The sequence below is a fragment of the Salarias fasciatus genome (genome assembly GCF_902148845.1).
Source record: "Salarias fasciatus chromosome 7 unlocalized genomic scaffold, fSalaFa1.1 super_scaffold_4, whole genome shotgun sequence".
NCBI classification, from domain to species: Eukaryota; Metazoa; Chordata; class Actinopteri; order Blenniiformes; family Blenniidae; genus Salarias; species Salarias fasciatus.
In genome coordinates, this window is record NW_021941229.1 from 15673117 (window position 1) to 15700930 (window position 27814).

At 42.9% G+C, this 27814-nt stretch overlaps 2 protein-coding genes across 4 annotated transcripts; one reads left to right on the forward strand and one right to left on the reverse strand.

The window, feature by feature from the left end:
- Window positions 1-23: 23 nt before the first annotated feature.
- Window positions 24-17149, reverse strand: aak1b (AP2 associated kinase 1b). Of its 3 annotated transcripts, none has more exons than XM_030084171.1 (20): window positions 16030-17149; window positions 14468-14586; window positions 13310-13418; window positions 13079-13221; window positions 12303-12424; window positions 11850-11931; window positions 11511-11643; window positions 11307-11410; window positions 10934-11016; window positions 10607-10767; window positions 10023-10144; window positions 9453-9809; window positions 9109-9251; window positions 8830-9023; window positions 8670-8759; window positions 7666-7761; window positions 7431-7538; window positions 7128-7301; window positions 6514-6621; window positions 24-1461 (listed from the first exon to the last, which is right to left on the reverse strand). In XM_030084171.1, exons 1-20 carry the CDS (start codon window positions 16190-16192, stop codon window positions 995-997), a joined length of 3078 nt encoding a protein of 1025 aa, XP_029940031.1. In that variant the 5' UTR covers window positions 16193-17149; the 3' UTR covers window positions 24-994. The 3 variants fall into 3 exon arrangements, with proteins under 3 accessions (XP_029940031.1, XP_029940032.1, XP_029940033.1); XM_030084172.1 differs by lacking the exon at window positions 24-1461 and adding an exon at window positions 2566-6185 and having other exon boundaries at window positions 6481-6621; window positions 16030-17143; XM_030084173.1 differs by lacking the exon at window positions 24-1461 and adding an exon at window positions 2566-6185 and having other exon boundaries at window positions 16030-17141.
- An 840-nt stretch (window positions 17150-17989) lies between these two features.
- anxa4 (annexin A4) lies at window positions 17990-25064 on the forward strand. The gene is made up of 13 exons (XM_030084192.1): window positions 17990-18128; window positions 19280-19329; window positions 19730-19817; window positions 20850-20944; window positions 21618-21731; window positions 22722-22812; window positions 23445-23524; window positions 23629-23685; window positions 23771-23864; window positions 24081-24176; window positions 24331-24389; window positions 24564-24686; window positions 24847-25064. The coding sequence occupies exons 2-13, from the start codon at window positions 19321-19323 to the stop codon at window positions 24901-24903; spliced, it is 963 nt and encodes a 320-aa protein (XP_029940052.1). The 5' UTR covers window positions 17990-18128; window positions 19280-19320; the 3' UTR covers window positions 24904-25064.
- The last annotated feature ends 2750 nt before the right edge of the window (window positions 25065-27814 follow it).

Below are 27814 nucleotides of genomic sequence, written 5' to 3' on the forward strand. Positions count from 1 at the left end.
CCCAAAAGAATTCACTTTAAAGCTTCTAGAAATGAAGAAGGCATTTATTTCATGAACCATTTAATATTTGCTTACAGCTTTTCAAATATCAAGTAGTAACAGATGCAAAATATGCATAAACAAAACACTGGGAGCAAAGGCAGTGCAGCTTACAAACATTTACCTGTGTGTGAAACAACTTCAGAAACACTGCTTAAAATCTCATCAGCATTAAAAACGTTAGAAAAGAACTTTGGTTGTTGCCTCTCAATCTTCTATAAAACCTCATATGACATCTTGAAGAACTAAAGAGGACCTACAGCATAATTACTGTCAGTTTGTGAAGACCTAATTTAGGAAACAGCTGAAGCAGGCAGCAGGTCACAGAAGGTTTTGGAGATGCTTTGTTGGTGTCTTTGAAAATATAAACATTAAAGACATTACTCTGCAGTTGTTCTGTGAGAGATCATTAAGAAAATGCAAAAAATGAACATAAATGCGACAATCTCTGGGTGTTTCTTTGGCTTGAAGCAAAAATAACTGCTAGAAAATGACTGAAAAGTCTAGCAACACATGGAAAAAACATACTATACTTGGACTTACAGGCACAATAAGTGATGTATGCAATTATAAGCACAGACAAACAATATTTCTATATGCAATGAAAACCAATCTCATGTCTTCGTCTTCAATATTCATGTTATATGAAGCAATAACTTCAGCAAAAAAAAAAACACAATAAGAACTTTGACAGCAAATCGACAGACTGCACCTTTAACAAAAGCTGCATATTTTTACAAAAGCATAGAAAACGTTCTGAAGCTGATTATTTCTTATTCCAAACTGTAAAGTGCTGATATGATGTACTGCTGGGTCACGTGTCTGAGGTAGAGCCCCAAGTTTCACCAGGTCAAGAATAAATCTAACACTGCTGGATTAATATCACAAGTTTCTCCTTCACTGCTTGCAGAAAAGCTCCGACTTGTCTTTTTTTTTTAAAGAGATGATTAGATAATCAGGGTTTCCCTTGAGAGCACCGCGGCTGGAACGGCGCGGCGGTGAAGGGGTCGTCCAGGGCTCCTCGGCCCCCGATGGTCCAGGCGTGCAGCGGCCCCACCGCCACCGAGCCCACGGCGGCCTGCTGCCCGATCCGGGACACGACCCGGTGGACCGCCACCGGCTGCTGCAGCAGCGGCCCGCCCGGGCGGATCTGCTGCCGCTGCTTCTGTCCGAACGGAGCCCGGAGAAAGACGTCGGAGGGAGACGCGGACGGCGTCCGGCTCTGCCTCCCGGCTGTTCTGAAAGGGGCCAGCTGGAAGACGTCGGAGGTCAGGAGCTCCTGCTCGAGCCCGGCCGGCAGTGGGACGTGGTTATTATCACGCACGCGCGCATCGCGCTGCGCCTTTGACCCCCGGCTCTCCTCGCCGAGGCGCGCAGCAGGTGCCTCCGGCGGGGCTCTACAGCTGAGCGCCCCCTGCAGGTCTGTGTGTGGAGGGAAGAGGAGACGCTGTGAGCCTCGTGACTTTGGAAAAAAAATGGTAAATTAGGTGAACTGAGGCAGGATAGGAACACTTTATCTACTCTTAATCCTGCCCATTTTAAAGTAAAGTGTCACGGAACAATCAGGAACTAGGATTATTTCACAGAATTTTAAATTCATATATATAATTTTCCCCCATTTTTTTAAAACCAAAATTAGGAAACAATCTTATACTCTTACTTAAACTCTCCTTAAAATACCAGATTTTATTTAGTTCTCAAATAGAATCAACTAAAATCTGTGGAAGAAATAAAATCATTAAGGATGTTTTTTATTACGAAACAATGCAAAATAAGCTCAGTTTGTCAAACCGTCTACTTACCTAGGTTTAAAGAAACGTGGCCAGAGAGATTTACTCGTTGCGGACAGATATAAGTAAGAGTTAGTGATCGCTTTCTGTCAGACAAATAACAGGTGGTGATCAGGATGAAGCAGCCAGACAAACAGGCATGAAAAATATTAAAAAAAAAAAAAAAAGTTCTGAACTGATGTTCAGTGTGAAGAAAAAGCACATTACTGGATGTTTGGAAACAGTCACATTTATGACAACTTGTTTTCTTTTTAGAAATACTTCTTAATGAATCCCAGTGACTCACGGTATTAAATAAGGGCTCTGGAATTCTCAACAACACACAGAAGCAGGAGCCTCCAAATAAAGCCAACTTTTGGAGAGAAAATGTGTTTTGCTTTGGTTTTCTTTTCAATTATTTAGGAGGCTACAGACATTGAGCTCAATGGGCCCAGAGCAGCTAAAGCACAGCCGTGTGAGAATACTGACATCTACAGTTCAGCTCTGGCTATCACGGGGAGCTGTGATCACCACAGAGCAGCAGCTATTTCACTGAAAACTATCTTCTAAACATGATCAGACAGAAGCGTTCCTGTCATTAGGTGCACTAGACGCAAGTTTAGCCAAGACCACTCTGTCTTTTTCGTAACACCTTTCATCAAAATTCATGACTGAATGGGGTCAAAAGTAAAAAAAAAAAAAAAAAAAAAAAAAGTAATGTAATATAGAAAGTTTTGTTAAAGTAAAACTCCACACATTGACATTCACATTTGTATTTTATTTGCCATCCCTTTTATAATTCTTTAGTTATCTCACAAAAATAGAAGGAGCACACGATATCACAGCTCTGACGCAGGTTTGGGCCATAAATGACAGGAGGTGTCTCAAAACACGCAATAGTACCAGATAATCGACAGGTTTTTTTTTTCTTTTTTTTTTTTTGGAATTTTTGGCAAAAAACAACAGAGAGAAAGAAAAAAAAAACGAGGGGCTTCTGTTTCACGACGAGGACTCGTCTCGCTCGGCTTCACTGATCACAGCAGCACATTACAGGGAGGAAGCGTGGGAGTTGCATAGGTTCAAACAGTAGCTGCGAAATGACTGAGATTTAAAAAAGAGAAAAAAAAAATTCGAGGATGATATTTGAAAAAAAAAGAAAAAAAAAAAACTTCCATTGCACATGCAGTCTCTTCACAAAACACACTCCAAACACTGTTTTTTGCAAACAGTTTTCCTTCTCGCTGATTTATTTTTGGAGATTTATGAGGATGAAGGAGTGATTTCGAGAATTCCCCCCTGGGATTAATAAAGTATCTCCATTCCATTAGCAATTTCCTGGAAACACTCCTCGTGTGAGGGTCGGATGGATTCTGAATCACCTTTATTGCCTTGATTCCGTCTGTCTCCCACCTGTGAGGCGGATGTGTGGGAGCATCGCTTTAACAAACTGCGTCATGACAACAAATGAGATTCTCAGATTAACATGAAAACACTTTATAAGTTAAAAAATAAAACGGAATCTGTCATGAAACCTGTGAACTTTCCGAGTGATATTTAAGCTCAAGGCATTTTTCTCTTCTGGATGTTGAAAGTGTGATGACTGCTGCTGCCTTCAGCGGATCTTTTGTCAGCTCTGACCCTGTTTTTCACTTGATCTGATGAATCTGCTGAGCATCAGAACAGAACAAAGTTGCTGTGGCTTAAATACATGAGAGCAGGCATTTCCCAGCAGCCTTTATGAGATGCATGTCTAAACCTGCATCTTTTCCCATCCATGAAATAATTTAAAAGATAAATAAATAAAAAAGCAGCGAGGTAAAAAATACCTTTGTTTGATCCTACAGAACCTTCTCTGCTGCTGACCGGAGCAGATCTTTTCTAACCCGGACTGCTGCCCGGTGGTCGGCGGCAGCGGCGCCGCGAGTCGGACCTATCCACATGTCACAGTAGCCCCTCGCACGCCACGCCTCAGACCACATCTGCAGCCGGGTAAACCGGGAGACGGTGACACCGGGGGGAGCGGGAAGCCAAGACTGTACAATTTTTTTTTTTTCAGCTCTCGGACAGAGAGCGACGCGGCTCTGGCTACCTGAGAGAGAGTTTTGCGGGGGGAGATATGGGGGGGGGGGTCCTGTGCTTTCAAAGAGGAGATTTTAATGACGGCGTGACCGTCGTCACATCTGCAGCAAGCAACAACACAAGGAGGCTACTGGGAGGAAAAAAAAAACAAACAAACAAAAAACACACCTCACGGTTCAGACTCCACACACACACGCGCGCGCACGCTCACGCACACAGTGCACCAACACACATGAACAGAACATTCAACGACACCGCCATGCTTCTTGATATGAATTCTGTGATCACCAAAGCAGAAAACAAACAAACCAAAAAAAAAACCTCGAAAAGCACAATTCCAAAGGAAACGGGACCAAAACGGAAAACCACCCGACTCCCACTTTCCAGAGAATTCTTGAATAAAAATATAAACCTTCATCAGTCCGTGCGGTCGAACGTGAACACGGGCTCGCTTTCTTCTCACAGAGGTGGAATGAGACATGGGATTCAGCCTAACCTTCCACGTTAAACAAAGACTGGGGTCGGTTATCATCTATACATCTGAATTCACCCACGATTATCAAGTAGATAGAACAAAGAAAAAAAAAAAACTTTCTTAACACACAATTCCACAAAGAGGAATGAAATATTTATATAGAATATTCTTCAATATTATCGAATGGTTATGGTGTTAAGAATCATAGATAGATTTTCATTATAGACTAATATTTATTACTTACATTCATTCTCTAACACTCTATTCATATTAACATGTATTAACAGGAAAACAATATCATATATATACTGTATATATATGAGAGAGATTTCACAAGTAAAGCAATATGTTTTCCACAGGTAAAGCTCGATGACAATGACTTTATATATACGGTCCAGATAAAAGCCTGCCGAGGCCTTGCAGATATATATTTACAGAAACTAGGAGTAAACAAGTGACAGGAATGTCGAGGGGACTGAACAAAGTGGAATGGATGTGGCGATATTCAAAAAATAAAAGGTGCGAGTGTGTGAAAACGATTTCTTAAAATGACACTTTCAGTTTTTGTGAGTGCCAAGAAATGACTTGGAAAAAGCCATGAATGCTCGGTCTATATATAATTGCTACTATATGTCTACTGTTTTCTTATCACTGTTGATTACTCAAATGATTTTCTTGCTTTCATGCATTTCTACCGATATGGCACGCTGCTATTAACAGTTAAATGACTCTGATTTGTTATTTATCCCCAACTTTTAGCTATTGCTTTCCTCGAGGCGAAAACTTAACAAAAAATAATAAAGAAAAAGCCTAAATTAAAAGTAAATGAGAAACGCTCCTGGTAATCAAGCACACGCTGTGCAGACGTGATTCAAGATACGTTTTATTGGAGCTCCGCGGCGGTTCGGCGGATCCACTGAGAGAGCTCCTCGGTTTACTTTATGGCACTTGACCGTTTGTGTGTTTATGGCTGATCTATTTCCAGATTGTAACTTTATTCCTAAAGCAGCTTTAAATTGTTTTTTTTTTTTCTCCTTTTCATCCCACCCTCCCGACAGAGGTAACTATTAATGCAACTGTGCAAACGGGCTACATGACAAAGTCTCAAAGAAGTTTGGCTTTTGTAGAAATAAACCTCATTTTGAACAAATGGTCATTTCAGTTTCCTCTTTCTTCTTCTTTTTTTTTTCTTCTTCATCAAAAATGTGCAAATAAATCTGGGAAGGAAAAATTTGAAAAGGCAAAACGACGACAAATTTCACTTGTGCACGATAATAACTACGACCACTTAGAGCTATGCCTATTGTACATTACAACGATGAGCGCCTATTGTCTGCTAGTAGACGTTTAATGTCGTACCGTCGAAAGAAAGCGAAGAGCTACTCTAGATCCGGATGTCAGAAAGTTCTTCGGAATAAGCGACGACGAACCTCTTTTACAACATGACCGTGACATGAGGCGTGAGAGGAAAGACGAGGACGAGAGATGAGAGTGGAAAAGAAGCTCGTGAAGGCATTCCACGAGTTTGAAAGGGCGGAAATGAAGAGGCGCTGAGAGGCTGAGAGATGTTTCTACTGGAGGAACTACAGTGAAGATGGCAGCCAGGAGGGGTTTTTGCAGGAAGCTAAGCTATGACAACGTTGTTGACGGGTTGTTAGGCTATGATCCGGCGTTACGGCTTCTACGGGTGGGGGAGGGGAGGAGGAGGAGGGGGTGGGCCGCCTACAAGTCGATGAGCTGGTCCACCAGCATCAGGGAGCGGGCCAAGCTGGGCAGGCTGGATTCAGAGCCGCCACTGTTACTGCGCGAGTGGCCTCCTGAAACTGGCCGGAGACGGGAGGAAAGGCAAAGGGGGGGGGGGGGGGGGGAATACAGGCAAGCAGAGGGGAGGGAGTCACAAGAAGCAAACAAGGAAGTCAAAGAGGGGGAGAGAGAGAGAGGTCGAGGAGGAGAGAGAAAAGAGAAAAAAGAGGGCAGAGTTTACCCATTTACCGCTACTGCTTCCAAAGATTCTCATTTAAGACTCAGAGTGTGAAAACAGTGAGGTTTAAGGCTGTTCTGGTCACAAGCATCAACGTCTGGTTGGGCCTAGAATCCTAAATACCATCTTCACCCACCCTCTGTTCTCCTGAGGAGACCGTAAAGACCCACCTTGGGAGTTCTTTCGGCCGGTGACGGGAATAGGATCGAACTCGTCCTCCGTTCCTTCCTCCGTACCTGCCGGCTGGGACTCGAAATCTGAGATCAGGAGGGACGAATCTGCAGAGACAGACGTTCGTATGAGTCAAAATCACTGAAGGTTCGGCTAAATCAGTGGATTTTCCTGTCTTCGCTGAAAAGAAACTGCTCATAAGATGACTGCGGAAACACATCTGCTGCTCTCCACCACGACCCAGCCTGATTGATAAGATACCGGGGGGAACGATTGGTGGTAATTATTTTGACGCAGCTGCCACACACAGCCAGGCTGTGATTTGGAGCTGGCACTGTCAACTCCAGTCAAGATGCTGCAGCAGCCAAGGCTCCATGTCTAAACCGCAGCTGTGTCGCTCTCACAACATCATTTCATAGATATTTTAATAAAAACAGTAGGCTACTAAAAAAAAAAAAAAAAAAAAAATATATATAAACTCTAATAAAAGTGGATCTTCTATAAAGGAATTCATTGACTGATCTTCTATGTGTGAGCTTCAAAATGCGTCTTTAAATCCGTCCCTCTCGGTGTGTGGGAAGTCGTTTCCTGCTGCCAGATTGTTACAACTCACCCGCTTTAGGCTGCGCGGAGTCTCCAGACAACAGGCTGAGATCGTCCAGAGCCGAGGCGGCGGAGGCGGGAGCGGAGGAGACGGAAGAGGCGGCGCCGCCTGCCGCCGGAGGAGCAGGCGGACCGGAGATGAGGGAGCAGCCCAGGAGAGACTCGTCTGCTGCGAGAGGAGCCGCTGGACGAAAGACGACGGCACGTTTTGTTACGGTTGGTGCAATGAAAGATAGCTCAAATTACAAACCGGGACTTGTATGTTTAACTCTTTGGTTTCTGAAACACGGACACACACACACACACAACATACCTTTTGCAGACTCCTCCACCGACCCACCAAATGGATCAGACAGCGACAGGAGGTCAGGAAGCATGAGCGAAGACGTATCTGGAGATTTGAGTCCTTCGATCAACTTTTCTAAAGAAACAACAGAGAACGTGAGGAAGAGAACGATACAATATTAACTCATCAATAAAACGATGACTTCAGGATTTTTCTGCCTGAACAACGTGTTCATAATATTGAGTCATCGACAGATATTTACCAGGTGTGTCTGAGAGTTCGAGAGTGCGGAACGGGTCTGGGACCACCAGCAGCGACGCTGCCGAATCCACATCAACAATGGCTGATGGTCGTTCACCTGATGAAGAAATATAACAGCACAACGCAGGAGAGATTTATATTGCATGAGGAAGAAACAGAAGTTAATGCAGGAGCACTTTCAAGTGCAACGCTAAGTAATCCTGCGAGAGGCAGCAATGAGCTCTCCTTCAAATGTCTTGACTTCTATCAATAGAAATGAGCTCAATATATTTTTACAGGCCATTAGCTAAATTCAAATTGATTGACGTGCCAGAAGAACAGAAACAGGCAGAGAAGTCATAAACAAGATGGATCCAAAAACACATTGTCCTGATCCTCATTCTTTCTTTACATCTTGATGGTAAATTATACTCTAATACCCTTAAGGGACTCTGATAATTAACAATTTTTATTTTAGTAAATGGATATTAATCAAGGTTTCTAGATTTAATTCACTTCATACACAGAAGTAGATGGTTTACACAAATGATTCAAATGCATCAAATCTTGGCTCCAACCTGAAAAGACCGTGATGATCAAACACAACATGGCGACAGTTTCAACTTCAGTTATTGTTAAAATAAAATAAAGAATCTGACTATATATGAAATGTACTCTATCAACACTGCTGGATTTTTATTGACTCATATTTCTACAAATTGATCAAACTCCTTATTTTATTCATGTAATGTACATTGACAGCACATGTTCTCAAAAGCCATTTAAAGCTTAATGGATCAGCTATGTGAGTGGTTTATATCTCCATAAGTTTCTTCAGACCGAAATGCATCGTGTAACGTCAACTCAGCAGCCTGGAACTGAACTGAGGGGAAACTTCTTCACCCTGATAAATTTAGTTTTGAGCACAGTTATTATTGTTATGGTAGAACAAATTAGAAAACATTTTTTCTTTTGCAATGGCGAGTTACAAACAGAAGAACAAAACAAAACAGAAAATCAACATACCAGATTCTGCTGGAGTATTCTCCACGGCGGACGCCTGCAGACCTGGTATCAACTCCTCAGAGGACGCCGTCTCAGTATCTGAAGGTAGTTCTGTCCAAAAGAAAATCCCCATCAGTAGCTGTCCCGGGCAGAGAGGAAAATACTCAAACGAATTTGTTACCGTTCGCCTTTTTCTCGTTAGTTTTGAATTCTCCAGCACTGAAGCCGTCGTCGTCGAACGGGTTCCATGCAGGTGGGGTCGGGGTGTTGGCGGCGCCGGCAGAGGCGGGACCAACAGAAGCAGCTTTACTTTGGTCCTGTGCAGCGTCGCCGAGCTGAACAGGCTGGATAGTGCTCGGCTGAGATGTAAGTGATCTGGAAGCATTGAAAAATGTAAAAATAAGACATCAAAGAGTAGAAGTGATACAGTTATTCTTCAGCTTTGTCCAGGTTGACTTACTGACTGAGAAGGTCATCTCCGTCGGCTCCTTGCGGCTGCGAGGAGTCGCTCGCTGTGTTTGTGGGCGCTCCGCTGACTGCAGCGTCGCTCTGGGTGCGTTGATGGCCTCGTTCTTCAGTTGTCTTTGGAGTCGCAGGTGGAGTCTGAGTGACAAGACACATAAGATAACAATGACGCTAAAACAACAGCCTAATAACGGCAAAGACTTCCACTGCATTGTAACATCTTCGGTCAAAAGGCTACAATGAAAATATCAAGCAGATAAAGTGAAGCTGTCAGCTCTACGAAGCAGACGATGTTCTGGCTTTGAAGTGACGCTGAACGGTTCACAGCCGGCCACGCACCGTCTCGGCTGGCTTTGGGCTGACGTCAGCCGATGCGGTCTGAGCCTGGACGGCTGGCGTTTGCTGCTGAGACGCTGCTTGCTGAGCGGCGGCGGCCGGCTTGCTGGGAGACGGCTGAGCCTCGGGCTGCTGGGCCACGCTGGGCTGCTTGCGGCGAGCCGGGCGCTGCGGCGGCGCCGGGCTGGACGGGGCTTGCGCCGCCTGCTGTGAGGCGGCGCTGACCGCGGTGGGAGGTGGAGCCTGCTGCTGAACCGGCGGCTGTGCTTGAGGTTGGACGTCAGGCTTCGCCACGGCAGATGCCGCCGCCGCTGCCCCTGCTACAGGCGCCGTTTCTGTTGCTGCGGCTGATTGAACAGGCTACAACACAAATTTGACAGAGTCAGACAACAAAAAAAACAATTATGTCCAAACTAAAAATAAAACAAAAAACATAAAATTACGGCTGGTATATGTGATGTAAACAAGATGAATCCTACTCATTTTATGGCACCATATGTACATCTATTCAGTGGGATTAATTTGAGAGCCGAACTCTTTTTCCATTTCGGTGTCGGTGCTTTCTGTGCGTACCTGCTTCTGCTGAGCCGCAGCTTGAATCGAATTGTTTTGCGCCTGTATGAGTGGCAGAGCCGAAGCCTGTGCCTTCTGCGACTGGAGTGCTGCAGCTGGCTGAGAGAGATCTAAACTGACTCCTGTGGGATATCAAAAGCAGCGCAGTCAACACATCACTCCACTGCTGGAACATTTACTGCGAGAAAGCGCACGGACGCAAGACGGTTTAAATATGAGGTGAGATAATCAATTCTCTTTTCATTAAAAACAACAATAACGGTAATCAGAATGTATTAAAGACGATCGCATAAACGTTCATAAAACCATCCGAGCAGCATCACCTGAAGCCGGGTTTCAGAGGGAAGGAGGGAAAATCACTATACAGTCACTCTGGGGCGGTGGTTAGACTGCTTTAATTTACATGAGTCCTAACCTGCACACTTGATCTGTTCCTGTTGAGAATTGCTGTATTCAACATGTGCACCACGGATTAGAGGGACTCTCGTATACTCATTCGAAAGACTGGCTTTTTTCCCCCCCCCCTCTCTCTCTCTCTCTTTCTCTCTGACGGATAGGAAGTCAGGACGCAGTGCTGTACGTACCCACAGGCTGAGCTGCACCGCCAGGGAGATTAGCCCGCTTGCGAGGGGTGAGAGCAGCAGGCTGGATGGGTAGGATGCCAGCAGCCGGCTGAGTGTGCACTGCTTTGGGCCTTTGGCGAGGGGTGATAGAGGTTTCGGTGGTGGGAATTGGATCCGTCAGCCTTGAAACAAAGGGAAGATGTTGGCCTTCTTTTTAATCGTGGCGAACAGTGAAAGGATCACTTTTTCTAATGAGTATCATCATTACTGATGACTCTTAATTACTCCCACCAAACGTGGCGTTACTGCAGCTTTAATGGTGATGGAGTGTAAGCAGGTCATGCTTGCCTGGGCTTAGCCTGGCTTTTCTTTGCTGCTGCGGCCTCACTTGCTTTGACTGGCTCAGGAAGTTTGGAGGGAATAGGAGAATTCTGTTTCATAAAGAGAAAGACATTTAGTTACCGGAGAACATAACACAGACAGACATATTAGTGATGTATTAAAAAAATGAAAACATAAATCTACACCTTTAAATAATAATAAAAAAAACCCATCTCACTGTGCATGAAAACAGTATGCAGCTAAGCTGTGCTAATTTTCCTCACACAGCATGTTAGCATGTCTCGATGTAGGTCAGACAGAAAATCCACATCAGTTTCCAGTGAGAAAGAGACGAAAATAAAGCAGATTTTATCTGGCCGTGGCGCTGAGAGAGGCTGACCTTCACATTCTGAACAGGGCAGGTCCGCTGAGCGAGTTTAAAAGCAAAGTGGGACACCTGGTAGATATCGGGTCTTTTGTCTGGGTCTGGTTCCAGCATGTACCCTGGAGATACGATACACACAAAATGAAAAAAAAGGTCTACAAGCTACTGAGTACGATTATTTCAATGTTATTATTATAATGATTTTGAAGAGGCACTAACGAATGAGGCAGTGAAGATCGTAAGAGTAACGGGAATTATCTGGAATGGTGAAGCTGCCATCACAGATGGCCACCTGGCTTTCACCAAAGGGCAAAGTGAAGAAGCACAACTTGTACAGCAAACAACCCAGAGCCTGCAGAAAACAAACACATGCACACACCCCATCACACATGAGAGGAGAGGACAGGATTCATCAAGAACAGACAAGTGAGGAAAGCCCTTCTCCCATCTAAACACCTTGGTAAACAGATATTTATTAAACCTACTGGTATAAAGCACATGCTGCTTGTCCTGCCGACTGCATTATGGATATCACAAACGTCTGTCGACTAAACTCACCCAGATATCTGCTTTTGTGGTGATAATCTTGTTATTATAGAGGTTCACCATTTCAGGAGCACGATATGATAAAGTAGTGTACCTGAAAGAGGCCAGTCAGAAGAACAACAGCAAAAAAAAAAAATATCAGTAAAGAAATAAGACTTTGAACTAAAATGATCTTCACAGAATGTCATGTTTCTAAATATAGAGGCTCTCTTTTTAAATACTGAAAATTAAATACTGCATCAAGCATATTTTTTTTGCGGACCGATAGCAATCTGTAGGACTGATATGCAGAAGCCTGCAGCTGAGGATGAGTTGAGAAAGAAATCAGGGAAATTCAATACTCGGAAAAAAACAACGGACCTGCTAACGACGGAAAGCACAGCAGACAGTTTCTGTGCCGCATTTATTAAAAAAAAGAGGTCTAATGAATGAAAGAAGCTGAAGAAAAAAAAAAAAGGCACAAACTTTTTAATTTCTTCCTCCACAGCAGCGACTCCTTCAGTCTGCGGGCTCTGGAACTTGTTGGTGGCGCTGCCGAAGTCGCACAGCACATAATGACCCTTGTCGTGCAGGAGGATGTTCTCCACCTGTAAAAATGCACAAGAGACGATGAATAAGGAGACATATAGAGCTGCCATGAGGCATGAGGGATTCTGGTGTGGGGGGGGTTCTGCATTGAATGCTGCTTTAAAGGCTAGTAAATATATCAACTGAAATTTGCTATAAGTGCTGCTTAAACTTTAGCTTTCAATGTCTGAAAATCATTGTTCAATCATTGCCGTGGGCTGGCGATGGGACTGAGAGGTCCTTGTTATCAATCTGCGACCCATTGATGAATCTCGTCAGTGATTGAATGATCATGGTGCAGAATCCCGGAGATCTCTTGTAATGGCTTAACACGTGGGGGCAGAACTCTATTCCTGTCTTTCCGGGTAGTGTTGGAATTGCCTCGATATCATCGACGGCGTAGGAGTTATGGTTATGAGAACACATGCCAAATCCCATCAGAGCTGATAGAAATATGAGGGGTTAAAAAAAAAAGCGACCGGCTTCACGAAGAGGGAACGTTGAGAAAGGCACCGCTTTATGCAAATTACATCTGACCTGGTGTGGGCCACAGCCGGCCGAGAGTGTGAGCAGGTTCAAACCGGCTGTCGGCATGTGATGTGTGAAGGATAGTTAAATAAAATGGAGGATTTGTGTAGTCTTAAAAGAAAAAAGAAAAAGGAAAAATGTGTCACCTTAAGGTCTCTGTGGATGATGGGTGTCTTGCGTTGGTGCAAACGAGAAACTGCATCACAGGTGTCACAGAAGATCTGCAGCACCTCAGTCTCAGTGAAACCGGTCTGCAGCCTCTGGTTCATCAAATTGACCACCTGCCCTCCTGCACAATGACACCCAAATAAATTATCCATTAGAAAAACACACACATTCATTCATGGCAAATCTAGCATTTTGCTTTCAGCGCTCACCCTTGCAGTACTCCATAAGTACAAGAACCTCCCATACATCCCTCGATCCCATAGCTGTGATACTGGAGTCCAGATACCCCACAATATTCTTGTGACCAACAAGGTCTTTCTGCATGAACATAGACACACAATAAGCAGCGTTATTAAATTGTTTCAAAGGTACATAAACAACAAGCATCCACACAGTTTTCATACAAACTGACAGGTGAAATGACAAAGTGACATCCAACATGATCGGTGGAATTGAGAAATACAGTAAGTCCCATATTTTTGTTTTCAAAACATTAACTCAGCTCAGTTTGGGTAGTATTCAGAGCTGCATTGTTAGGCCATCCCTCACACAGCAAGCTGCAAAGAACAGCTGAAATGAGAAATCTATAAGGTGATGAAAAAAATGTCAAGTATTGCAGCTGAGGTGGAGCACTGTCTGAGGCCGTGTGTGTGGGGAAAATGGCTGGAAATTACAAAGAAAAGAAGATTTAAGTTAACGAAAACATTTAGTAACAGTGAAAAAACAACAGTGCTGCACTGAAAATGACGTGTAATAATTGTGCAGACTTTTTATTGACTAATGCAACATTTTGTAATCTGAACATCCTTCCATCCTGGGTGTTTCCTCAGAGAGAAAAGAGTGAGGCGGATGTAAAGATTCAAAGTTTACCACTAGAGAATAGTCACATTTTGTGATAGTACACCATGACACTTTTGTTCATCTACTCAACAAATCCTCTTTGTATTCAGGGCAAATACGGAGCGAAGCAAACATTTTTTATTCCTAGCATGTGACACTAATTCATGATAAATCTAAAACAGAAATGTTTAGCCTGTGTTTATTTAAGCATGCTGTAGTGATCACAAATTGCTCACTGAAAAAAAGCTACAACTCAGCTTTGCATATGCATAATGATTCAAAGCAAATCATGAGAGAAAATTATAAGATCTATAAGAATAGACATGAAAAAAACAATCCAAACAACAGCAGGCTGTATTCTGTGTAAGTGTGTTAGCTGTCTTCCTCAGGATACAGTATGCTGCACATGTAGATTTCTGTTGAAACACTTTTCTGTTGTTGTTGTCATGTAGTATCTCCACCATAAAAACACACACGCAGGCTCAAAATGAGAACGAGCAGAGAAGCGTTTAATCCAAGCGACTCACCATTATCTGAATTTCACATTTGCACACCTGCAGATCATGCTCATTGTTGACATACATCCGCTTCAGGGCGCAGCGCACCCCTTGATTTGTTTTCACGAGGAACACAATCGCAAAGCCACCTGCAGAGTTGACAGGAAACAAGAGGTCAAATGAATCTGTCACACAGATGTGGTACATGTATCGCTCCTGACATTAACAGTTGGAGCAAAAAATCACCTGCTGACACACTAGATAACCACAACATTAACTATATCTAAAATGAATCCAGAAGAAAATGTAGAGGAAAATCTAGCATCACATGTTTAGCATGTTTGGATTGGAGATTGAACCGACATGCTTGATTTTGACACTTTAACAATTCAACAACTGCCATGGGTTCTGTCCATGCTTGCCTGTATTAAAAAGGACAATCAGGACCAAATGGTTCAGCCTTATAGCGTTATCTATTAGTCATGTCGTTGCTGCAGGGTTTCACGTTTGAGGCCTACATTGAGGCCTGACCATCTGGTATAGCTCAGACCACAAATTCACTTTGCTGAGTTTAGCTGTGGCAGAGTCATCAATTCCGTGCAGACGCTGCAGCTCCGACTGCATCCTCAACTTGACATGTGGCGTGGCATGGCATGGCAGTGTGGGCACGATAAATCTCCCAGCAATACCTCTGAGCACGGGCACAGGTGGTGGAGTCGCATTTTTCTGATAACTGCATATTGGAGTAAATTTAGACATTCTGATGAGCTCTATCATGCTGATGTTTTACATTATTTATGGACTGGCCACTCACTTAGAAAATTTTGAATGTCTAGCAGCCTTGTCACAGCAGATTAAATGCAGAAACGCCACAGATGTCACCATGTTTGATTTGGAAAGACACAAGATGAAGGGAAAATAATCTTTGATCATCTGTCAATGGATTAAAGCAATGTTCTGATTCAAAAAAACGCATGTTATAAATGGGTTATTGTGAGCATCAATCGCAATTCTTTCAGGTACTGAATACATATTTAATGTTCAAAACTGATGCTTTACTTGATACTTAACACCAGAAACAGAGACTGACTGCATTCCCGGGTTTGAAATGATCAATAAAATGACTTGTTCAGGTTCAAACCTGCTCTGCAGCATCCGTAATTTTATCTGGATATTACACAGTCCCACAACTTCCGTATGACTGGCTGTCCTTGTGAAAACTCTGAACACAGTACACCGAATTCATTTCAGAACGAAAGTGGCACTGCCTGGTGCCAGGTACATCTCTGTTTCTTTGAATCACACTTCTGAATGAGAAGAGGAAACCCTAACATTGTTAATCAGAGTACAGCAGAGAGGGAGAGGGAGGCCTCTGTTTTGCCTTTATGTTATCCACATTACACAGATGTAAGGCTGGATCATGGCAGTAGGGATGATATAAGGTTACATCTCTGTTCAGTCATGTGACTAGTGTATTTGGCTTGCAGGACACTCATCAAGAAACAGCATGAAAGGGGAGACAAAAAACAAAAAACACACACAGAGAAAAATAAAAAATGGGCATCATCTGGTGCGTGCAGCCCCCTTCTCACCTTCAGCAATTATCTCCTCAACGGTGACTTGGTGCCGCCCGACGGTGAAGGCTCGTCCAATGAAATTTCCGCCAGCATGACTGGACCCGGAGCTGCTGCCACCTTCTCCAGAACCAGGCCCGGAGCTGACCAACTCCCGACGGGAATCAAAGAACTTCCTCATGTTGTCCAAATGACAGCAGCGGGATTTGGGTGGCTCCAGTCAGTGACACCACACACACACACACACACACTGATGAGCTGACTGATAACGCAGCTCAAATTGTAAACGCAAGGAGTCTATTTAGAGCCTCGAAACACGCAGTGATGCCTTTGTCACTTATGATGATGTTGAGAGAACTCGGATTTTTAGTGGCAAATTTGCCATCGCTCGCCAACACAAGCCAGTTGGTGATAGATAGAGCGGCTGCGACTCGCTGTTATGTAAGTGACTTACACGACCCAGGGAGGCTAAAGCATCTCTGGGGAAAGTATTTCTTTAGCTATCCATCTAGCTGTTAATGGGCGGCTGCTGATAATGACAACATTAGGTCCTTCTCCATCTCTTACAGCCATAACCGAGCTAGCTCAGTGCTAGCTACTTACGCGCTATGACATTTCGTGTATGTAAGGTTATCCAGGTTATCCTCTGAAGATAATGTCTTCGACTGCGATGTATCCGACGTGTAACTTGTGCAATAGCCTTGCCAAAAAATGTCTTTCCATCCTCAGCAAAGTGAAGCCACGGTCCGTTGCTTCATGGCTAGCTACCCGTCTAGCTGTTTAATTGCTCCCATTTACGATAAAACTGTTATTTTTGGTAGCTAACGCGTTAGCGCGACGCAGCCTTCCATCAACACAAATAAGCGTCGAGTCGACGGGAGACTGAAGACAGCGTCTGTTGCAACCGTGGCTGAAAATATGTAAGCATACGATTTGGCATCCACCAAAACACAAGACTGAGGTTTCAACCCAGCGGTCTAATCTCTGCAACCACAGCAATCTTTGGCTGCCAGCGATATCGCAACATCCTAGCTGTTGCTGTTGACGCACGGAGGGAATTGTGGGTAGTGTAGTTCAGAGCGCAGCTGCAGGCTCCCCTCCCCCTCAGTCACGTAGTCACGTGCCGCGTATACGTCACGTCTCTGACGGGCGCTGGAAAATACCATCACGTCAGACTTTGTTTTGTTTTTGTGGCACTGAATGGCAACAGCAAAGACACTAAGTCACTCATGTCGGCAGCCAAAGGGATATAAAACATCTTATGAACCAGAATATTTGTAATCAATCAATCTCACCACTATATGGATCGTGGCATTTAGAGTACATGGGACAAATGGGAAACTGTAAAGCCTCTAAGCTACTTCATAGAAAGTGAATTTCAACATTTCAATTCAGTGCTGTTTTGATTTTTTGGGTTTTGAGGGATTAGAAAATATATATATATGTGATCTTTACGCGGATATTTAAATATTGACTTCAAATACTGATCTCTCTCTCTCTCTCTCTCTCTCTCTCTCTCTCTCTCTCTCTCTCACACACACACACACACACACACACGCACACACACACGCACACACACACACACGCACACACATTGCATTTTAATAATCTGTATGTATAATGTACGTATACATATGTCATTATTACCAATATTAATATTAATGATTATATTAAGGAAAAAAAATATAGAAAGTATTAATATCCATATATTATATTGCATAATATCAGATAACGTTTCAAGTTTTTGTCTGCTGATCATTTCCAGTTGAAACACTTCTAAAAATGATCGAACAATCATGTTTGATGACTGAGATGTCGCCTCATAAGTGCCACGTTAAAGTTATAAATTCAGTAAATTTGCCAAAAATATTTTTTTCCGTGGTCGTATGGACAAAAGTGTCGCTGTCTTCTTGTTAACCAGTGTTCCGTGAACGCGTCGTCGTGTGCGCGCTCTTCTCTGTTGTGCACGCCGGATGGATCATGCATCTGGGTGGGACCTGTTCAATGTGACATCTCAGTGGGTGGGACCAGCAGCTGATAGTTAGAAGCTTTTCTGACCCGCGTTTGGCGACGCTTCCTCTTCTGCTCGGACCCAGGCTGAGTTCAGCTCTGTCCAGGTAAGCGCGGGTTTTCGCTCTCTTTATCTCGTGACGGTTTGGTTCCAGCAGAGGTCGGACTGTCTGCGGCGGGAGGCGCTCCGTCTGCAGGGTGTGCCCCCCCCCGACTCCATGCCAACTCCACCGCTATGTCCTCTGCTTCCTGACAAACGGACTTTTTGTTCGTTTTCTTCGCGTCGAGCCCTCTTTTGAACATTTTACTGCAGACTTGCACGGCTTCAAAAACCAAATTACATATGAAGTTACAACTTTAGAAGTTACTTTTACAGTTCTGATCTCTGTTCACGGTACAGTCATTTCAGCAGCGCTGTTCCATTCTTGTAAATGTGCTGACGTTAGACGCTCGTGGCCTGATCTATGGCTTTGGAAGAATAAGGCAATGATGTTTTGGTGGAAGATCTCAACGTTAGGGAGAGAAAAGTAATGATCAGTGATGGAAACTTCACTTTAAACTGCTGTAATTGGCACACAGTCTTGCTCAATGTACAAACTTGCTCAAATATGACTTTATGCAACACTGCATTGCTTAAATGTTTTTACACATTTGACTGACACGTAAAGAACTGTGCTTCTGTAAGTGTTTCTGTGTCGTTGGATATCACTTGTCAGACGATGAATGAACTGTATATAATCATCACATGCTCTAATATTTACATTACAAACTGCTCAGGCGTGGCTGTGTTGACCTACAGGACAAAGTTCAAGACATTATGGTTGATATCTGGATTGTAAAGTATCCCTACATAAATTCGCCTGTATTCTAATTTATAATTCATATGTTTAATGTATTCAAATGTAGGTGGGGAGATAAAAATATGAGCACTTGGTTTCTCCAGACCGCATTAGTGGTGTAAGTCGATCCTGACAGGCAGGAAACAGGCTGGAGGGCAACCCCACTTGTGTACCTTGTAATTACAGGTGTGTCACAATAAACAGGAGCGCTTGAGATTAGGAGCCGCAGAGACATGGGGACATGAGGGATCCTATGACCACACGTAGGAAAAGATGATGCATGAATGTCACGATAGTGATAAGAGGTGAACGAGGGTCAAACTACAAAGTTGTATCAGTTTACTGTCCCGGTGGTTTCCTTTATTCTTACATCAGACTTTATATGCCACTGACATAATTATTCGTTTGTTCTTTTCCAGTTTTCTGAATCTCCAGTTTGGGAACCTACACTCCTTTTACAATGGCAGCAGTGAGTATTTTCTCCCACAGAGAGCACGGCATGCAAACTGCTTTTATTTGCATAACCAGCAACATTCACTGCACTGGAGAAAGTCAGTAGGTTAGATTATGTCGTAAAACTGGAAGACTTTATCGCTACATGGACTTCTGATCGTAATGTTCAGTATCTTAGATTCTGTCAGCAGTTTAATCTGTAAAAAATTGCTTATTGAATACATGTAAAGCTGTTCTGGTCCTTATAATTTGATGTCAGTTGAAAGTTGAAAAAGTAAGTTTTGAGACTGATTGTATGTATTTACTCTGTGTTGTTCGTGCACTTAACATCAGAGTGTCGACACATAACTTTACACGACACGCTGGGAGTAAAGTGAAGTGAAGTGAAGTGAAGTGACCCTGCTCTTCTTGATCAGATTGGAGACCGTGGAACAGTGACCGAGGCGTCCGGTTTTGATGCCGAGGCCGATTGCCAGAAGCTGCGGGAGGCCATGAAAGGAGCCGGTGAGTGAGACGGCCGCACTGCCGCTTCAGAAACCGTCAGGAGCTAAAGATATATTCAGTAATGTCATTATGTTTAGACCTCGGCAGGAAAAAAAAAAAATCTTCTTCACTCTTTCCTTTCCAGGAAAGTTTGAAACCTGTTGCTAACATTAGAATTTTTTTCCCATTTTTTTTTTCGGTCTTGTACAGTGTGCCTCTCTAAACGGCTCGTACGGGAAGGAACTTGATCTGGATTTTTTGCGATTTTACTTAGGAAGTAGAATCAGACTGAAACCATAATGGCAGGTATTCACAGGGCAAACAATAGCACATTTTTTGGGTGGGTTACAACAATGTTTTCTCTCTATCAGTGGGTTTATGGTGGGCGGTGGAGGTGCTGTTAAGGTTTATAGTTTAATCCTCTTCCCCTGACTCCAGTTTGAGCTGCATTGCAAACTGATGGTTGCCGTGGCAGCAACAACAAACAGCTGTGTGTGAGGATCATGTGGGCAGCTTCAGCCACATTGTCTCATAACGTCTTTCTCTTTAAGAAGTGAAACCTGTTTGAATGAAGTTTGTTATTTTGCTAATATGAGAAAGATATCATATTTATTAGTTAGTAGAATAAATGTCATTACAAGCGGTTATAAATAATAAAATCAGTTTGAAAGTGAAAAATTTCACAAATGAGATGTCCCTTTTGATCATGTGTTTTACCGGTTTTAACCATATCGTCCGGAAGCATCAATCATGTGCATGCACAGTGGATAGGAGATACTTTCAATAGTACAGCGTGAGAAAAAAAACCATGTTTCTATTATTATCATGAGATGGAAAGCAGAAGTGTCACACACAGTCATCATTTTTACCAATTCAAGAAATTCTACAGAAGCAACAGGTTTTCTGATATTTAGCTCAACTTTTCATTTATTCTCTGCTTGCATTGTTGTTTCAGAAAATCTGAGGAAGAAATCCTGAACTGACTGAATCATCATTGGTGTAATGAAGACTGACGACACACTGTGATAATAAATGATATTTTGTTTCTTTCAGGCACCAATGAGGCCACTATCACCGAGGTCCTGGCCCACCGTACTATTGCCCAGAGGCAACGCATCAAGGAGGCCTACAAGCAAACAGTGGGGAAGGTGAGACATTTCAGGCAGCGGTTCTCACACACCAAACAGCTGCTGGACTATCTCAGCAGCAGCGGATGTGTCTCCGGACAGCTTACTTTGCTCCGGGTGTAGATTTGTTGAACTCAAACAGCACTGATAAAGTAAGTTGTTCATTAACCTTAAAGCAGAAATGATTACCGCCTATAAACAAACAGACAGTGAAGGCTTTGTGAAGGCTTTCCCTCATATAGGGAAAAACCAGAGAACCCACAGCGGTGTGTTTCTCCCTCACTGGATCAATATATTAACAGAAAGGAAAGCGTGGGATCTTAATCTCGTTGACTCAACAGAATGATTATTAGCTGGCTGCACAGTGTCTAAATGGAGATCAATAAAGTTATCTGAAAGGCTCATTGAGAGAGTGGCGGAAAAGTGAGGACTGTGAGAGGAATCCTGGCAGGCAGACAGAGTGAGTCATGGTGACACCCACATCTGGTCACATCTGCAAGTTTGAAGAGCAGCTTCTCTTTTCCAGGAACCACACCCTCTAGTGGAGGGACTGAAGTCACGTCTCATGAATGAATATCCTCTTCATCTAAATTCACTGTCAGATAGTCGCTGTTCAAGACATAAAATCATTAAAGCAGTGGAAATGAGTGCTTGTTTTTTTTATTTATCTTATTTTTTTGTTAACCACGTGCAGGACCTGGCTGATGATCTGTCCTCTGAGCTGAGCGGGAACTTCAAGTCTGTCGTTCTGGGTCTGCTGATGCTCGCTCCTGTGTACGACGCCTATGAGCTGAGGAACGCCATGAAGGTCAGGTTCTGTCACGCACTCGTTCCGTCTGCAAAGGACACATTTCCTCATATTTCAAGATTTTGTTACTGTGCTGGAAAACTGATGTCAAGCCATGATAAATCAGAAGTTTACTAAAATTAAACAAATGATAATACAATTAAAAAAAAGATATTTAAAAAGATATTGTGATTAAAAGCTACCCAATTTTTTTTGCTTGAAAATTGTCCACATGAAAGAGATCTTAGAGATAAAAGAAATCACAAATTCCTGACCCAGACAAACAAAGAATTGTTCTTCTTTGTGTTTTAACCCTTTATTGTCCAAGCGTTCATGTCAGACAACCTCCATAGTCACTTTTTCTTCCAGGACGATTATGCTAAGAATGTATTCCCATCACAGAATAAATTATTGGATAATGATTCTAAACTTTGAGATTGATGCTGATTTTCTTCGACAAGTAAGAATTTAAAAAAGGATGACGATGACTGACTGTTCTGCTTTGTTATGAGTGGTAAATAGATTACACTTGTTCAGCACTTTTTTCACATTAGACACACGCTCACTCACACACCGATGGTGACGGCTGCTATCCAGAGTGCTTAACCTCTACTGGGAGCAATTTTGGGATTGAGTGTCTCATTCAAAGACACTTGACACTGAGAGCTTTGATGCATCCTCAATGCGTTCTGGGTCCTCGCTTTAGAAAACCGTCTCTAATTAATGCTTCCAACTTCAAAATGAGAAACACTCAGACAATAGGAAAACAGTGACAGGAAAAGTATATTTGACTGTATTCACTGTGAACACCAAATTATTGAAAATGCACATGTAGCTACACCTTGGTTGTTTACTCTGTTTTTTGGAGTCTTTAACTTTAAGAGAAAAAAAGGCTTAAATATTAAGAATTATTTCTGATTATTTCAATGAGTATTGGGTGATGAGCATGCCTGCACTCATCAGAAGCTGCCCTCGCTCTTATTGAACTTGCGGTCCTCTAATTTGTTCCAGGGGGCCGGTACAGAGGAGGCGTGTCTGATCGAAATACTCGCCTCAAGGTCAAACGCTGAGGTGAAAACCATCTGCTCAGTCTACAAGAATGGTAACTTTATCATTTCTACTAATCGAATTTCTGCCCTCAGGTCATTGTATATATGGCTCGTCTATGACACATGATATTATGTAGCTTTTGTTGTTTGTTAGTAGGTCCAGTCGCCCATTATCAGAAAACAGAGGATGCTGTAAATTATTCATATACAAGCCATTGCTGCTGTCTGTGAGGCAGCTCATTCAGATATTTGTTTCTCTTTGGTTGACCACTTCTGAAGTGTTTTTTTTTTCAGTCTTTTGTCTTTTGCGTGCATATAAAACATCAGGCATTTCTGTGTTTCATCACATTGTACAGATCTGTTTATAAATTTGTATAAGTCATTAATGTCAATGGACCAGTGTTCAGCTCTATATATTGTCCTTTCATTTCTCATATTTGTTTGAATAAAGATTCAATTCAAGGTTTTTTGTTAATCAATGAAAGGAAAATATCATCACCTCACAGTTATAGCGCAATATATACTTTAACTATATCAGTATTATAAATGACAGTTAATATTCAATAAGAGAATAGTTTTATATGAAGGAAAATTGCTGGAACATTTTGTTCTTTTTGATGAACCCGCCATATAGCTCAGAATAGGAATCTCTCATTTATGTCTATGATCTCTTTTTTTGTGCCAGAATATGGGAAGGACCTGGAAAGTGCTGTTTGTGGAGACACATCTGGAATGTTTCAGAGGGTTTTGGTCTCTTTACTCTCGGTGAGCAAACCTAAACACACAGCCGCTCCCAGCTCAGGCCAGAGTGAGCAGTTCCAGTCATACCCGCTGTCTTTTAAAACGTCCTCATTTCCTCTGCTTTGCAGGCTGGACGGGATGAAAGCGACGCGGTGGACGAGGCCCAGGCTGTCCAGGATGCCAAGGTAACGTTTCACAGGTTTTAGGATAAAAAGCAGCCCCCCCCGCCCCCATCATTAGCAGTGTGACAATATGTGTCTGTACTTGTAGGAGATCTACGAGGCTGGGGAGGCCCGATGGGGCACAGACGAGGTTAAGTTTCTCACTGTGCTTTGTGTGAGGAACCGACACCATCTGCTGAGAGGTAATCTCATGACTTCTTCAAATCCTTCACGTCAGCACAAGAATGCGGGAAATAGTTCTGTCAAACGTCATGTGATGAGAATTCATCCAATTTCCCTAAACTGCTCACCAAATTCCTGTCCTGTGAGAGCTGTACTGACCTCTAGTGGCGGTTTGGTATTCAAACACTCAAAGGAACAATATTCCGTCAACTCTAACAGGTTTTGTCTTCCTCCAGTGTTTGATGAGTATCAGAAGATTTCTGGAAAAGACATTGAGGAGAGCATCAAGAGGGAGATGTCCGGCTCTCTGGAGGACGTCTTTCTGGCCATAGGTCCGTCTCTTCAGTGATATGTCATTCATAATAAATACTAATGAAGTGCAACTAACTCTCTTCTTTTCCTAGGGTCACTATTATAAACCAGTAGCTGTGTTTGTACCATGCAGACATGCATTTTATGACCTGGGATTTGTTTTCTGCATTGCAGTGAAATGCCTGAGGAACAAGTCAGCCTTCTTTGCTGAGCGGCTATACAAATCAATGAAGGTAAATATGTGAAATGCAAATACAATACGGCGATATCTTAACATAAAAAGCCAAAGAAACACTTCTTCATTAACATATATTGTATTTTAGGTTATCTTAGTTTTCTTTTTTTTTTTTAATGACACCTTTACATACAGAGTAAATGCTTTTTTCTCCCCGTCTCTTTCTCTCCAGGGGCTCGGGACCACAGATACTGTCCTCATCAGAACAATGGTCTCCAGAGCTGAGATTGACATGCTGGACATTAAAGCTCAATTCCAAAAGATGTACGGAAAGTCTCTGTACTCCTTCATCAAGGTGAGGCATGAAAGACTTGAAGAGTCAACAAAGCCTTTTCAATTTATCAACTGTGGTAATAATAACAGCCTGCTTTTATAGGTTTTTTTTCCAGTAAGTTTTGCTTCTTTGATTTGTTTTGAGCTGACTGTTGAATTTTTTAATTTTTCTCACTTGTTAGGGAGACACATCTGGTGACTACCGCAAAATCCTTCTGGAACTGTGTGGAGGCGAGTGAAGGGAAAAGGCAGAACGACATCCTTTTAACTCTTCATTTCACAAAAAAAAAAGTTATGAGCCTTTGTCTTCTGTTTTTTTTTTCCCTCTGTGTCTCTCACATTTCACAGCCTTGTTTTAACATTTGTAAAACCAATTAAACCAAAGACCAGTGACCTTTTACACACGTCTGTGTTTTTTCTATTGATTCTATGTTAAGGATTAATTGATAGTATGAGAGAGAGAAATACATCCTTCCCAGGTCTTTAAAAACAGAAAAGATGGATGTTATTGACCTCCAGCTCCCACTCTTGTCACAGTCCAACTATTTCATGGCAGTTTTTATCAGAAATCCAATTAGTTTAATTGGAAGCTGTTCCTCATTTGTTGACTCAGCCTTGTATCATTTCACCCAAAGACATTAACAGCTTGATTTGGGAGGCAGTAAAGAGTGCACTAATCAAGTGAAAGAGCTCCTCGTTCAGCTCGTGCCACGTTAAAGATCCATGTCAGAGCAACGAGACTGGAAAGACACGCGAGGCTTTGACTCAAGATGACCGCTAGAGGGCACCAAAACAGCTATTATGAAGACTGAAGCGGCCACAGCAGAGCTCTGGAACCAGCTGGTTTATCTTGTATGTCAATAAAATCTGTGTTTTGGCCCCTTTCTTCAGTCAAACAGAGCAGGTTGCTGATGGAGATTTTTTTTTTTTTTTGACAAATGAGAATTCCACTGTCTGCTTTGTTCCACAATGATTTTGTTGCAATTTATTATCCAGTTTCCTCTCCACCGACTCCAATATGCGCCAATCTATACCACTTTCCACTGTTGTGCTCTGCTTTCAGTTGCAGTTATTCATTTTCCAGTTCAAATTAACACCATTAAAAAAAACTATGTGCCATTTCACTGTGTAAAACTGATTCTGCAATCAGCCACACCAGAGCCTCACCTGCCTGTTCATGTGACCTCTGACAGGTCATACCAGGGATGCCCCCAGTGGCTGGACGCTCACAGCACAAATAATTAAGCTGGAATAAAATAAAACACAAAACCCCAAAATGGCTCTTACAATCTGCATTATTTATTTATTATTACCTGTCAAGTTACAGTATGCAAACAGAACTTTATTCGTTTTCTGTTTTGTGACTCATGTCCTTTAACGACAAGACTCGAGACTAATCTGTTCCATTCAAAAGGGTGAAGTAAACAGGAAAAGGAAGAAACAACGTTCACATTAATTGGTTTCCAGTTATCACAGCACACAGCTGAATAACTGCAGCCACCTGCCTGTCTGTGTGAGTGGCTGGTTCTCAAATCGGGGTACATGATGCACCCCTTTGGGGTGCTTGAAGGGGCTGCAGAGGGTCCTTGAGATTAATTTCTTAAAACAGATGGATACAAAAACATCCAAGATCACCAGTGAATTCCAAGATTGTTAACATAATTCGATCTTCAGTGTGGTCGGTTGAGATTCCAGTTTTATTGCGATACTTGAACACTTTCTTTTTCTCTCACATTTTGTGTGCACAAATCCATCCATCAATCCATTTTCCACCGCTCATCCGGGACCGGGTCGCGGGGGCAGCAGTGTAAGCAGAGATGCCCAGACTTCCCTGTTCCCAGACACTTCCTCCAGCTCTTCCGGGAGGATCCCAAGGCGTTCCCAGGCCAATCTTGACCCTCAGCGAGTCTGTCACGAACCACGTCGAACACGCTAACAAACACGGTCATCCCTCTCTCACACACCTGAAGCCCATCACCTGTGTGCTCCTATGTCTTCCCTTACCGTCCTGCTCCCCCTAGAGGTCAAATACAAGAAATGATTAATGGCTCCTACACTAACAGAGAGACCGGATGTTAAATTTAGATTTTATGTCAGCATGAGAAAGTTAGCATGACTTTGGAACCAGTTGTCTTTCCCTAAACACAAACATAGGACAGGGACACCTCACGTTTTTTTTTTGCCATTGTTGAAGCGAAACAGTGATGAAGTTCGGGTTGTGGGGTCAGCTTCAGGAAGACCGTAGGACAGAGTGTGTGCACGCGGATGGAGGCTCATCATGCATCTGGGTGGGTCCTGTTCAATATGACATCTCAGTGGGTGGGCCCTGGGAGCAGCTGATAGTTCTAAGCTTTTCTTCCCCGCTTTGGCGACGTTTCCCGTTCTGCTCTTCACCTCAGTTCACCTCTGTCCAGGTAAGATCATCCACGATCATGCCTCAAGCCCTGTCCCCTGAGTTTCTGTCTTATGAGCTTCTTGCTCACATGCAAGTGTAAATGTACTTTACTGACCAGCCGTGTCTCTGCTAGGCTCCTCTGAATCACCACACAGTCTGACTTTGTTGTTTTTATTCTTATCAGACTTTGTGAGCTATTTGCCAGACAGAACTGCCTCTGGCTGAATTGTTACTGAAAATTACCACCTGATTACAGTTAATGAACTCACTACTTACTTATACTTCAAATAGCAGCTAAGTTTCTTCATAAGATATTGGAAAAACGAGTTGTGATCACAATAACCTGTTTGTTCTCACAGTTCCCCTCTGTTGGACCTTGGGTTTCTGATAGTAGAGTGCAGCGGTCGCAACTGGCGGCCCACGGGCCACTTTTTGCCAGAGATGTAGTTGTGCAGACAAAGGTCAGAGGAGGTGGTCGGGGTGTGAGAGAAGAGGCGGACATGTCATTCAGGCGAAGGTCAGAATCCCATATTCACTTGAAGACTGGGCACTATAGTCAGCTAGAAATCAGATATCTTCATAAAATCATTCAGCCCCAGAGAAAAGCCAACAAACAATTGAGAGAATATTGATTCTTTCTTCACTTGCATGCAAAAAATGGCTCGTTTTTCTGTTCAAGGTTTGTTTGTATTGATCCTGATTATTGTCTCATCAGAATGCAGTTCTGATTATATTTCAGAAAGATTTATTTAATG